Below are 15,959 nucleotides of genomic sequence, written 5' to 3'. Positions count from 1 at the left end.
TGGCATGAGAATGCTTTAGATGACCTCTGGACGACTCTCCTCGGCCGCCGGACGGATTCAGGCGGCACTTGATAATAACAGGTTGGGCTGTGCCCACCCTGCCCACTATTAAAACCGCCACTGAATACTAATTGTCGTCCAGAGCCGTCCGGCGTAATGTGAGGAGCTTTCGGAAGGCAGAAGACTTCTGGAAAAGTTTGTACAGGGCTGAGGGCCCCCGGATGGCTTGAAAATGCTTTAGATGATCTCCGGACGGCTTCCAAGGGCCCGCGGAAGGCTCCGGACGGCTTTTAGTATCACTAATTGCCGTTCGGAGCCGTCCAGCGTAATTTGAGGAGCATTCGGAAGACGAAAAAGATCTGGAAAGGTTCGTACAGGTCTGAGGGTCTCCGGATGGGTTGAGAATGCTCTAGATGACCTCCAGACGGCTCTCCGGAAGGCTCCAGATAGCTCCGGACGGCTCCGGATGCCTTTTAGTATGACCCAATCAAACTCATAGGTACACAAACACCATCTTCAGAAAAATTGCAAACGCCATTCAAGATTTAGTGGCAATGTTTTGGTGGCTATGGAGCCTTAATGGAACAGAAAATCGGATTTGCCAGGCATTTTATAATAAGATATCACCATATATTGGATGATGTTGGCCCTATATAAGTGCGCACAATTATTATTATTATTATTATTATTATTATTATTATTATTATTATTATTATTATTATTCTGCTTCTTCTTCTTCTCATTATTATTATTATCATTATTATTATTATTATTATCATTATTATCATTATTATTATCATTATCATTATTATTACTATTATCACTATTACTATTATCACTATTACTATTACTATTACTATTATTATTATCATTGATATTATTACTATTATTATTATTATTATTACTATTATTATTATCATTATTATTATCATTATTATTATCATTATTATTATTATTATCATCATCATCATTATTATTATTATAATGATGATGATGATAATGATTATTATTATTATTATTATTATTATTATTATTATTATTATTATTATTATCATCATCATCATCATCATCATCATGTTCATAATAATAGTAATGATAATAATAATAATGATAATAATAATAATATTATTATTATTATTATTATTATTATCATCATCATCAATACTATTATTATTATTATTATTATTATTATTATTATTATTATTATTGTTATTATTATTATTATCATTATTACTATTAATATAAAGATTATACCACAACACTGGACCAGAATTATGTCACGCATCTTGTCACAGATCATACCTATCATCACTTTATTTTGTCACAAGACAAGACTGTGCACCTGATTTTGATAATGTATATAACAAAGGCAATGATCTCAGATTAGGGTAAATGCATGCTATTGGATGGGATAAAGAAAGATGCATTTCAATTAATAGTAGAGCTGAGAAAACATATTTTAGAATTAAATCTTAATATTTCGAACTTGTATCGGGCAATAAATTGAAATCCAATTTTCGATTATTTATTGTCACCATGTACCCAAAACAGACGAAGGTAATAAGATATTACTGGTAGAATTATTCTAACTAAATGTACTTATTCTGTGTTTCCCATTAATATTGTGCCATAGAATGATTGTTTGTGTAAATGGTAAATGACGTAAAACTTTAGGATTAATCTGACAAGTCATTTTTCGAAATGAATAGTTATGGATATGGCCATTACGCACGCGACTGCTTAGACAATGCATTCATTATAATCTATCTGAACTCAGAACTTTAGTTGTAGACTTTGTAGCTCTGATTGATAGCTACAAATATGAAACGTCAGGCTAGGCATTATTCTTTATGATAGAGAAATTATGCAATTCTAACATTGTAACAAACTCAAAGTTAATATTTCTCTTAATTTTATTCTAAATTCGCTTTTGATGATCTTATTCATCCCGAGAAAATAACCTTTTACGATAATGGCCACATTTATGATACTCTGTCAGAGCCATAGAATAATATGACGAATGTCAGTGTAGTAGGGATGTAAACTGTTTGTTTTTTACTAGTTGATGGGTGGATATATGTTATGCGCAGGATGTTGGCGCAAAATCATCAATTGAAGAAATTAAAGGTGTTATAAAGATTTTGGAAGCGGAAACTTCAAGAGAGCAGGAGAAGGAGTTGTAGTTGAAGGTACTAAGTAAACGTGGCCTCTATCTGTCTAGGGGTATTCGATCAAGCCACGTCCCGGTTCCCAGATGGATTGTTGACTCTTGGAAAAAGAGGAATTTAAAACACAGAGATAAACTAAGGAATGAAATAAGCAAAGTAACTTAAGTTACACTAAAATAATATATCGTTTAATAAAGTAAAAGCAAGAGTCTAGTTTGATCAAACAATGATCAACATTCAATGACGATAACAACAATAACGACAACAATTACACTACATACTACATGCGCTACACAGTCACACACACACTATAGGTAGCAATCTTTCGTCACGCGACAGCGATCACGACTCACAACATTATACCAACTGTCGTCGTCACCATCGACGCTGTCCGCGTCACAACATCACCATCGTCGTCGTCATCACCATCATCATCACCATCACCATCACCATCACCATCATCATATTATAATCACATTCATCTGATGAGACCAGAGAGCAAACAAAGGTTATGTAAGATACGTCTAAATGCGCATCAAATATATACGGCCCCGAGCCGCCCCAGAACAACCAACATTCCTCTCTCAAATCATCACCAACAATTACTACAATGATTATTACCAATACCATCAATACAAAAGATGTATAAATGTATATAATGATAAACAACAATGATAACGAACGATCTCTTATCCCAAATCATTATGACAATAACAACATAACAACATTTGTTCACATACATAAGCATTTAGTATTCCTCAATATTTACATATTATGATACGAGAATATCATTTCATCAAAAAGTCAGCATAAACCTAAGTGAGTCACCAATATGTAACTCACGCTGAGATTGTCCTGTAATCATCAATTACACCTCCAGAGTCAACGAGTAACTTGTGAGTACATGACTGGCATACACCGTATGTCAGCGGTTTAACACGACTACTGTCGTATTAGAGACGACGTCATCAGCGATCTCCCACGTAATTACGAGTCAGGCCTGATTACATGATGAAGCCAGAGAGCCAACGAAGGTTATGTCAGATACGTCTTTTACGCATCAAATATACGGCCCGAGCCGCCCCAAAACAACCAACGTTTCTCCCCCATCACCATAAAGACAATTCAATGTAATTATCTCCCGTAAAACATATATCGCCCCAGAGACAAGGACATGGTTACCATCCAGCGGCAACACCATACCTTCCAAGATGAGACTAACCAACGTACTCACAACGTTATCATTATCAATAGCATGTAAGACAAAAACATCAAATATCAAAATCATCATATATACCATAATTCCAGTCTTAATATTATTATTATTATTATTATTATTATTATTATTATTATTATTATTATTATTATTATTATTATTATTATTATTATCATTATTATTACCATTATTATCACCATTATTAACAATCTCTGAAATCTTAACATTATAAATTTAGTCTAAGAAATATTCTGGCAGCAACTCACCTTGGAAAAAGAGGAATTTAAAACACAGAGATAAACTAAGGAATGAAATAAGCAAAGTAACTTAAGTTACACTAAAATAATATATCGTTTAATAAAGTAAAAGCAAGAGTGAAGCCGCACAGAACTGCTGCTCTTTATAAAGGCCTAAAAGGTATGTGGGCGGAAAGCCCTGGTGAAATTTTAGTTTCCATATAAGGAAATGTTGAAAGAGTTGCTAATTTTAACCACATAAAATTCTATAAAAATCAAGCTGTCCACCCAAACGGGATGGCTATGTCCATATAAGGTAACTTCGCTCTCCACCAATCGCTGCAACTTACAAAGGGGCGAGATAGGGAATGAGGGGAAATGATAAACACTACTCACTAAATTCTACTCACAAATATACAAATACACAAAAGACGGAATATACCGTTAGCGTCTACCACGCATGAATATTTTCTCATGAACATTTCTCACCAATGAGCACACAACCGGACTAACAATAAGGTATTCGTAACCCTATTACATTACTCCCCCTGAGAACTGAAAACTCGTCCCGAGTTTTGACAATACACAAGTTCAAAATCATCATATCTGAAATATAATAACAACATGGTTCTATGTTATTACAATTGACATACAATCAAACATCTTTTGATTAACCATTTAACATGCCCTGACATAATTTAGGACACGTGTAAGACCCGGGCATACGCCAGGATGTTCTACTCAACAGCTCTATGATCTGAGAGAGTTAAACAAAAATAAAGCAAAAATAACTCATTTTGTAAAAAAGAAACCCTTGCAAACCCACATGTGTTACAAAGAGTTAATACCCAGCTACCCACAAATCTTATTTGTAATCCCCAGCCCACTATTTGTAACGGATAATGAAATCTGACAGCTGAGCAGGCACCTTCGTTTGTCTCGTTGACCTTCGAGTAACTGTCTCAGTTTCGTCTCCATTGCATCTGTCAGCATCACCTGCAACGTCGTTATTGATATCAATGTCAATTCCTGTCAGTGGCAGTATCTACTCTGTTTATTCTGTCACGACTCACTGCACCGACCCCACTAAGTTCTGCGTTCAGCCCTCACTTCGCTGCTACACCTCTCTAATTTCGTCACACTGTCATTGTCATGAAGTGTCGCTCATGCGTCTGTCTGTTTGTATGCATGGATCATAGCTTGAATGGTAACCCATTGCATTTTGTCATACATACTTTGCACTAATAACTACCGCACCTCTTCGCCACCTCATCGTCTTCGTCTTAAACACGTCACTTACAATACCACTATCTATTGATATGCGCCTTTAATTTCTGTTACAATGTCCATCAGAATCTTCCCGCTTATTACCTCAGTGGTAAAAAATCTGGACCTGCTTTATCTTAATGTCCGAGTTTAAAAAGCATAGTTGCCTGTCAACCACACGCAGCCATCCATTTTTACATTGGCTCCCCGCATCCTCCCCAAGAAGATACTTGCCACGCACAGACCACTGCTTCTTTAACAGAGCATCCCGCTCCCTGTCAGTCAGCCTGCCGTATAAAAGATGCTGAGATTAAATTGACAACGTCGGCAACTCCACCACCCATCTACGTCGGGCCTTCATAACATGTTAAATGTTAGAATATAAGAATCAGAAATAATAAGGACATGGCATATAATCAATAGTAATGAGAAATATTCTATCGAACCTTGTGAAACTAAAGCGAGTAGAAGCAAAAACATAAAATATCCGTATACAAGTCTCTATTTTTAAACAACTTTTAGTAATTATCCAGAGTTCTAAAAGCAAATCTTATCGCATCTGCCCTATTCAACTAATAATTGACTCCATTTTTAAAGCCATACAATGAGCTTATTAGTTTTAATTATGATCCCATTATTACAACTAAACATCTAATCAACACATTACAATTAATTTCTCACTTCTCACATGGGGTTATAATGTATCAACCAAATTGTTCCAAAAAAAATAGATGTCGTGTGAAGCTTCACACTGCCGTCTGCTGCAGCCCCAGAACTCACAGGCATCTGGCACTTGTCCAGTCTTGGCGGATCCAGCCAATCATGTGTAGACCTTTCCATCTGACGTCAGGTTCCATGCGCCCCAGCCACTTGTCTACCATGGCAGATCTGTTAGTCATCTGCCCCAAGACCATGCTGCTGACGCCCCACTCTGGCACCTGCACTGTCACACACTTAAGTCCGGTCACATCTGCTGCCACACACCCTTCCGACCCAAGGGAGAGTCCAGGCTTCCATCCGTCACTGCTGCCAATCACAGACACCTTCAGGTTGTCCACCGTTCTTGTCACGTCCTCCTCTGCCAGAAACGATTCGTTGTTCCACCTCCATCTTCGTTCACACGTTAATGTTGGTTTTGTTGACAAATCTGTTGTATCATCCATCATGATCCCGGACGAGCCCCCAAATGTAGTAGGGATGGAAACTTATTCACTTCACTTAATGGGTGAATGTATGTTATGCGCAGGATGTTGGCGCAAAATCATCAATTGAAGAAATTAAAGGTGTTATAAAGATTTTGGAAGCGGAAACTTCAAGAGAGCAGGAGAAGGAGTTGTAGTTGAAGGTACTAAGTAAACGTGGCCTCTATCTGTCTAGGGGTATTCGATCAAGCCACGTCCCGGTTCCCAGATGGATTGTTGACTCTTGGAAAAAGAGGAATTTAAAACACAGAGATAAACTAAGGAATGAAATAAGCAAAGTAACTTAAGTTACACTAAAATAATATATCGTTTAATAAAGTAAAAGCAAGAGTCTAGTTTGATCAAACAATGATCAACATTCAATGACGATAACAACAATAACGACAACAATTACACTACATACTACATGCGCTACACAGTCACACACACACTATAGGTAGCAATCTTTCGTCACGCGACAGCGATCACGACTCACAACATTATACCAACTGTCGTCGTCACCATCGACGCTGTCCGCGTCACAACATCACCATCGTCGTCGTCATCATCATCATCATCATCATCATCACCATCATCATCACCATCACCATCACCATCACCATCACCATCACCATCATCATCATCATCATCATCATATTATAATCATCACATTCATCTGATGAGACCAGAGAGCAAACAAAGGTTATGTAAGATACGTCTAAATGCGCATCAAATATATACGGCCCCGAGCCGCCCCAGAACAACCAACATTCCTCTCTCAAATCATCACCAACAATTACTACAATGATTATTACCAATACCATCAATACAAAAGATGTATAAATGTATATAATGATAAACAACAATGATAACGAACGATCTCCTATCCCAAATCATTATGACAATAACAACATAACATTTGTTCACATACATAAGCATTTAGTATTCCTCAATATTTACATATTATGATACGAGAATATCATTTCATCAAAAAGTCAGCATAAACCTAAGTGAGTCACCAATATGTAACTCACGCTGAGATTGTCCTGTAATCATCAATTACACCTCCAGAGTCAACGAGTAACTTGTGAGTACATGACTGGCATACACCGTATGTCAGCGGTTTAACATGACTACTGTCGTATTAGAGACGACGTCATCAGCGATCTCCCACGTAATTACGAGTCAGGCCTGATTACATGATGAAGCCAGAGAGCCAACGAAGGTTATGTCAGATACGTCTTTTACGCATCAAATATACGGCCCCGAGCCGCCCCAAAACAACCAACGTTTCTCCCCCATCACCATAAAGACAATTCAATGTAATTATCTCCCGTAAAACATATATCGCCCCAGAGACAAGGACATGGTTACCATCCAGCGGCAACACCATACCTTCCAAGATGAGACTAACCAACGTACTCACAACGTTATCATTATCAATAGCATGTAAGACAAAAACATCAAATATCAAAATCATCATATATACCATAATTCCAGTCTTATTATTATTATTATTATTATTATTATTATTATTATTATTATTATTATTACCATTATTATCATTATTATTACCATTATTATCACCATTATTAACAATCTCTGAAATCTTAACATTATAAATTTAGTCTAAGAAATATTCTGGCAGCAACTCACCTTGGAAAAAGAGGAATTTAAAACACAGAGATAAACTAAGGAATGAAATAAGCAAAGTAACTTAAGTTACACTAAAATAATATATCGTTTAATAAAGTAAAAGCAAGAGTGAAGCCGCACAGAACTGCTGCTCTTTATAAAGGCCTAAAAGGTATGTGGGCGGAAAGCCCTGGTGAAATTTTAGTTTCCATATAAGGAAATGTTGAAAGAGTTGCTAATTTTAACCACATAAAATTCTATAAAAATCAAGCTGTCCACCCAAACGGGATGGCTATGTCCATATAAGGTAACTTCGCTCTCCACCAATCGCTGCAACTTACAAAGGGGCGAGATAGGGAATGAGGGGAAATGATAAACACTACTCACTAAATTCTACTCACAAATATACAAATACACAAAAGACGGAATATACCGTTAGCGTCTACCACGCATGAATATTTTCTCATGAACATTTCTCACCAATGAGCACACAACCGGACTCACAATAAGGTATTCGTAACCCTATTACATCAGTCTCTAGGCCCATGGAAACGTAGATTATCCCAGTTTATGTAGCATTAGGCGGATAAGAACAATTGCTAGCATAAAGTTGTATATAACATAGACAACTTCTTTTCACTAGATCTAATAGACTTAACTACCAATTACTGCTGTTTAGTGGACGGGATTTCAGAAAAAAAAATCTTCTAATCTAGCAGTTGGTTATATCAAAGGTGGTAAAAATGTTGACTGTTTAAGTTCAGGTCTTTAGAGCTAAATGAAATATCGCATGGGCCACATTATCCATATTATATGAATACAATGATTTTGTTCTAATGTACCTCTTTAGATATCAAATCAGACCACAGCGCAAAACATTGCCTCAGCTATCTTCGTCGCTAAATCATGTCGCCTGTCCAGATATGAGCATTTTTATACCATAGATATAATATATTGACAATTGACTGAATTTTAGAGTGTGGTGAGATGTTTGAAAATTGAAATATTACACCAACGGCAGGACATTTTAACTTTTATTTTACAATTCAAAAAATCATTTTATTAGTATATATGTGTTCTTTAAATGTTCTTCTTTGCTAGAACTCACAATAGTAATTGCTCAATACCATCTGTATAGGATGCCAGCTTACCGATTCCATTCTGAATAGGGCTTCAATGAAGCTCTACCAGCCATTGCTTGCTGAATTCGGTTCTACGAAACTTTGTTGACCTCTCAGTTTGATTTCGGTATTTTCTAATAATATCAATAATTTGTTTTAATGAGGGACGTATAAAATTCTGTATAACTTCAGTTCGCATATTTAAGCTACAGATAATTGATTAATCAAATTGACATAACCCGGATACATAAAGCAAAAATTTATATAATTTCCTTGTTTAATAAATTGAAGATGATAAAGATAATTGTTGCTCTGATAGATAAGTATAGTTCAATGACTCTAATAAATACGCTGAATCCCAAACAACCATCAATTTTTAGACCATTCTTAAAGAGTTGTCTACTGAATGGGCTGCACTTTTCCCACTGGATGAAAACCAGAGAAAGAATATTGAAGACCACGGATTTTACACAACACTCGTCAAGGATGGACTAAGAATTCTGTCTATTAATTCGTTATATGCGTAAGTAATTTTTATTACTCAATGTGTTATTGAACTTTAAATTAATATTAACTTTCAATTAAATATAGAGGAATGACCTCCAGTAAATAAAATGATTAAATACAGAGTAGTATTAGATAATACCATATTAATAATAACAATAACAACGATGGATGATAACAGTTGACGACGCTATGATAACAACAACAACAACAATAATAATAATAATAATAATAACAATAATAATAATAATAATAATAATAATAATAATAATAATAATAATAATAATAATAATAATAATTAATAATAATGTTAATAATAATAATAATAATTAATAATAATAATAATAATAATAATAATAATAATAATAATAATAATATCTCAACAACAGCTACTATTACTGCCACTACTACTACTACTACTACTACTACTACTGCTACTGCTACTACTACTACTCTACTACTACTACTACTACTACTACTACTCTACTACTACTACTACTACTACTACTACTACTACTACTTACTACTACTACTACTACTACTACTACTACTACTACTACTATTACTACTACTATACTACTACTACTTACTACTACTATTACTACTACTATTACTACTACTATTACTACTATTACTACTATTTACTACTACTACTACTACTACTACTACTACTACTACTACTACTCTACTACTACTACTATTTACTACTACTATGACTACTACTACTATGACTACTACTACTTCTACTACTACTTCTACTACTACTTCTACTACTACTACTACTACTACTACTACTACTACTACTACTACTACTACTACTACTACTACTACTACTACTACTACTACTATTACTACTACTACTATTACTACTACTAATACGTCTACTACTATTACTACTACTGCTGCTAATAAGACATAATAATAATAATAATAATAATAATAATAATAATAATAATAATAATAATAATAATAATAATAATAATAATAATAATAATACTATTAATAATAATGATGATGATGATATCATCATCATCATCATCATCATCATCATCGTCATCGTCATCGTCATCGTCATAATAATAATAATAATAATAATAATAATAATAATAATAATAATAATAATAATAATAATAATAGTAATAGTAATAATAATAATAATAATAATAATAATAATAATAATAATAATAATAATAATAATAATAGTAATAATAATAATAGTAATAATAATAATAGTAATAATAATAATAGTAATAATAATAATAATAATAATAATAATAATAATAATAATAATAATAGTAATAATAATAATAGTAATAATAATAATAGTAATAATAATAATAGTAATAATAATAATAGTAATAATAATAATAGTAATAATAATAATAATAATAATAATAATTGGCATGGGTAAAATAAAAATGTTCCTATTTATTTGTAGATATCGTTTGAATCCTTTGGCCTTTATGTCCACTGTTGATCCAGCCTCCAGACGCCAGCGCCAGTTCATTAGAAAGACATTGGATGACGCAAGGATAAACTCTGAAAAAGTGAGAGGACTAGTAGAAGTAGTAGTAGTAGTAGTAGTAGTAGTAGTATTAGTAGTATTAGTAGTAGTTGTAGTAGTATTAGTAGTAGTTGTAGTAGTTGTAGTAGTAGTAGTCGTAGTAGTAGTAGCAATAGTAGTAGCAGTTGTATTAGTTATAGTAGTAGTAGTAGTAGTAGTAGTAGTATTAGTAGTAGTAGTAGTGGTAGTGGTAGTAGTGGTAGTAGTGGTAGTAGTGGTAGTGGTAGTAGTGGTAGTAGTAGTAGTAGTAGTAGTAGTAGTAGTAGTAGTAGTCATATTTTCGATCACCACCACCGCCACAATCACCACCACCACCACTACTATCATCGTTGTCATCATCATTATCATCATCATCACCATCATCACCATCACTATCACTAATATTATAATCATCCGTAGATGTAATTATGTTGCTTAAACTTATCAACAATACAAAGGTTATTTTTACTTTTTACGTTTTTCTTCTGTATTTTGCCGTACGTTATCTATTATCGTATAATAGATTCTGAATTTGTCAGATGTAACGGAATAAATGCAGGTAATTTTGTTTAATTTGTTTAAAATGGTTGTACTTAAACCACAAGACGATTTACATGGTAATGTTTCTTTTAAGGGATCCAGGGGGGGGGGGGGGGGGGGGATAATTGACTTTGGTTAGTGTTCATTGTATGTTTAAATAATAAATCTAAATTTTGGGACGAATAATAAATGTATCAAAATATCTAAAATTTCTCTTGTTTTACCCCAACTCAATAGGGCAGAGAAATCGTGACGTCACACTTTCTAGTCTTCCGGTTCCATAATCAATGGAAGTGTGAATGTTACAAATATCCTCTGGAAGATTGGTTTTACACTTTCAATGAGATTAAAATCAATTTTTTGACATAACACTTTTATTCCGTGTTTATTCCCCTCAACATCTAGGTTATTTTAATGAGCCACATGAAACCTAGTCACATAAACACATATGAGCCCTACACGATTACTATGGAGATGTTGGTGAAAGAATATCAAGACGTCATTATCCTCATGCTGTATGGACACGAGCACACTGATACTTTTGTCGTGGTGAGATTGATATACTCCAATTTTTCTATCTTTAAACTAATATCAAGAATTATTTTTTTAAATTGATAATAAAAAATAAAACCCAACAAAATATGAATACAACTATCAATGATAATTATTGTGGTATTCATTTTTATCATGGAATAAAAGTTTACTGGATTATAACCAAACCATCAATTCACGCTTCGTGTATCTCAGCCATTTGCAAAATTGCTCTTTAATTTCCTTCATACATTATTTGCAAACAATATTGATAGCGACTAATGTTATCATATTTCTTTTGTCTTGAGATTCGTGCATTTATTCTTGTTTGCAGAATAGTTTTTCATAAGGTTTTCAAGTCCATTTTACCTCTCATTTTGGCCTTTATTTTTATCATGTATCGCAATTACTTTATTGTTAAACTTTGTATTATTGAACCTGTTAGTGATTGTACTGATGTTTCTCTGTGTTTATTGAACTTCCAATCAGGCATTTGGTTTTGCAATGTTTATTTTTGATCGGAAATAATATTATATATCTCTTTCTTTTATATACCCCTTTGTCTCTTTCGAGACATAATTTTATAAATTTCATTCAATGCTCTTTTACAACGAACTATCTTAAGTAACATTAAAGATGTAAATTTAAACTTAATTGCCATATAAAGTAGGACGATTTTATTTACATAATTTTGATAATTAAGACTTTACCTTGAGTTTTTTTTAATACAAAATAAAACATATGTCCTATCAAAGTATGTAGAGTATAAAAAGTAGTTTGGACATTAGACAATAGAAGAAAGATATTGGCTGTGATCAATAATTATACTTTGCTAATATTTCCCATTAAGAAGGCAAATCACTCAAAGTAACAAAATAATGTTTTTATATAGAAAGCTAAAGTTATTTAAACTTGCTTTTATTTTTTAAAAAAAAAACTCTTTACGATTCAACAAACGTGTAGAAGTTTAACAAGTCCCAGGTTTGAGAGGGTTTATTTTTTTTCCAAGAAGAAGGTCATTTAAATTGATCGATAATCGATGGGCGTGTTTCTGGTCAAATTTTTAAATACGAGTTTTTCTAGAGTATGGCTGTTAACAGGTTAACAAAAACATATAAAGACATGTGACAAAATGTATTTTATAGAGCACGGATCCATTGAACAGAAGTAAGGCGACAGGTGCCTTTCTTGCAGCTCCGTCCATAACCCCCTACATCTATTACCGTCTTGGCACCAACCCATCCTATAGAGTGTTTTCTTTGGATAAAAACACTTTTCAACCTTTGGATTATGTACAGTACTATGTCGACTTACAAGAGGCCAACGGTGAGACTTGTTATAGGATAAAATATGTACAAAACAAATGATACAAAGTCATCTTCATAATAAATGTTGTGGAGTTCATTCTTGTGTTCTACCACAAAATACCTTCTTTTTATTTCATTTTAGCAAGAAAAATCTTACTTCAAATATAAACACGAGCCTCAACAAGAAAGGCAATTTTCTGGCCAAATTTAAAGCACATGCACACACACACACGCACACACACACACATATATATATATATATATATATATATATATATATATATATATATATATATATGCATACACATATTATATATATATATATATATATATATATATATATATATATATATATATATATATATATATGTGTGTGTGTGTGTGTGTGTATGCCCAGAAACTTTTTTCCAGTAAGATATCTCTTTAATTATTGATTGATTACACTCAATTGATTAACAAGTTTCATAGTTTAAGCTTCATGTCTGAGACTTTTTAACATGTTGAACCTCATTTCAATTTTAGAAGTAGGAGCGTGGGAGATTTCCTCAGACTGGAAAATAATTTTGCACTTAAAAGAGTACAACTTACCTTTACCAATCTGGTTTCATCACTCAATAATTATTCTAACATCATTCGTAAATCGACCATGCGCCTTGAAAATCTATTATCCTCTAACCTTGACTTGTATAAAGGAAGTCGGCTTGCACCTGCAGAATAAAAGACTTTTCTCGTGCCTTAAAACCACCAAAGCCAAAAAGATCAAAACCCTCACCACCCATGAATTCACATCCGGTCCCACAACTCTTTCTTATAATCTCAACCTACTATTGGTTTGCATCCTAGTGCTACAGACACTACCATGATCACTCTTTCCAAACAGAATGATAAACTGTCACCTGCATCTCTTCAGATAAAAACACGGTGAGCGTCAAGAAACAGTACAGATTTACAGAGGAATACAATGTCCCAGACCTTAGCTCAGAGTCTTTCAAAATAATCGCAGACAGGTAAGTTGTTTATAAGGTTGACATCGTTTATATTGACATCTCTCTTTTATGCTATCAAACGGAAGCCATTCAACACAATGGGGTTTTGACGGATTCGCCCAAAATAGTTTCGTTTGCCTCTGAATAAAACTTTGATACCGTAAACAATAAACACATAGATTACCACGCCTCTCGGACAGTCGTCATAATGTAATCAATGGCAATGATTTGGAAACATAGCGTACTACACCGATTTTACTATCAATGGCGGAGAGACGGCTTGACGGGGAAAGTTAAAGGTGGATCGACCGGCTGGCGTCTATTAATAATTGCGCTTATCATTATCCTGCCTCCTTTCACGTTCCGTTGGACCCTGACAATTTCGGGGATTTCTTGACAACATTGTCAAGCATGGATAACGCTCACGATTTCTCATATCCCATACGAAGAAAATTAAATGTTTCTTCGTGGCTCCTGGCCAGGACTAGATCGACCTCCAAAAGTTGAACCCCAATTAAGAGGAGGCTCCAGCGGCCCCTTGCTTCTTTCTAAAGCAAAGCCGGTGAGAAAATTAAATAGCTTCTTTAGAAAACTCAACCCAAAGAAGCTGATCAACGCTGTACGCAACACCGGTCATCTGAGCAAAAGCAATCAATAGCTAAAGAAGGTAATGGTTGTAGCTTATCTTGTCCAAACATCTGTCTCGTGTAAAAAGAAGAAGATGGATATCTAAAGCAAAGTCGCCGACCATTGAACGATCAAAATAAAGCACAGCATTGCCGCCTGCCATTGACCATAACTTTGCCCCCTACCGTTGATCTATCAAAATAACACCTATACGCACCAATACGTAGGCGATTAATTAAACGTAGAACCCCAACCTTCTCGGATTTTAAGCCGGACAATGATGGAAATTCTTTAGGGCAAGCAATGCTCAGCTCGTATAAACACAAGGCGCAGGCAAACCAAAACAATAAAAAACAAAACAAAGGAAAGCCAAACCAATAAAAAAAAATAAAAGAAAACCAAACGAATCAAAGAACTCCTCCTCTCCATTGATAGAACACCTAGCCGCGGCGCCTTACGTGCGTCATATCTCTCGTGCTAAGCGTTACTCTTTTCTTGGATCTGCTTGTTACTTATATTGCTGCTTCGACCCACCATCGAGACGGTGGCGGCGGCCCAAAAATAAGAAAAGCAGAAAGTGATCTTAGACCCGGGATTATATGTGATGCTTTTTGTTGTGTATTTCCCTCGCCTGTCTGCCGGGCTAGCGCTGGGGAGTTGGGCGTCGAAGGGGTTTGTTTTTCTTTACCATTCCCCATATAGCGGAAATGCACACGACCAAACATTGATAAATCCCAGTAAATTTTCTCCCTGTTTGGCGCCCTAACCGAAGAATTCCCTGGTTATAAAAACTAAGGCGCCGGCCTGGCGACAATGTCCGAGTGGTTTATTTTTAAAAAGTTTTCCCTCTATAGCGAAAATGCGCGTGAGGTTTCAATGAAATTATCGATTTTCAAACAGCATCGGCTATGAAGTTAATAGCGGGGTGTTTTCTTATTTATAGCTTTATAAAATCATGTTGCAAACTCGCCCGGAAGCATCGTCACAACACACCGTTCAACTAGATGCTCGGGTTCGTTCCCACATCGGGTACATGTTGGACAGGTGGGAAGTCCCCACTGGAGAAGCGATTTTGCCTTTAGGCAGGTTCTCGACCGA

At 34.6% G+C, this 15,959-nt stretch overlaps 1 protein-coding gene across 1 annotated transcript in view; it reads left to right on the top strand.

Moving 5' to 3' along the window:
• The window catches only part of LOC144963688 (sphingomyelin phosphodiesterase A-like), a 110,251-nt gene that overhangs the window by 64,794 nt on the left and 29,498 nt on the right, over nt 1-15,959 (top strand). Inside the window, exons 9-13 of the mRNA XM_078897643.1 lie at nt 9,204-9,346; nt 10,766-10,874; nt 11,816-11,959; nt 13,087-13,267; nt 14,159-14,255. Of these exons, the coding sequence (XP_078753769.1) occupies nt 9,204-9,346; nt 10,766-10,874; nt 11,816-11,959; nt 13,087-13,267; nt 14,159-14,255 (674 nt within the window). The remainder of the gene's footprint in view (nt 1-9,203; nt 9,347-10,765; nt 10,875-11,815; nt 11,960-13,086; nt 13,268-14,158; nt 14,256-15,959) is intronic.

The sequence above is a fragment of the Berghia stephanieae genome, chromosome 2 (genome assembly GCF_034508935.2).
Source record: "Berghia stephanieae isolate SIO BIC M18660-M18661 chromosome 2, UCSD_Bste_1.3, whole genome shotgun sequence".
NCBI classification, from domain to species: domain Eukaryota; kingdom Metazoa; phylum Mollusca; class Gastropoda; order Nudibranchia; family Aeolidiidae; genus Berghia; species Berghia stephanieae.
The sequence above is the reverse complement of the archived record's forward strand: the minus strand, read 5'-3'. Positions and strand labels throughout refer to the sequence as shown.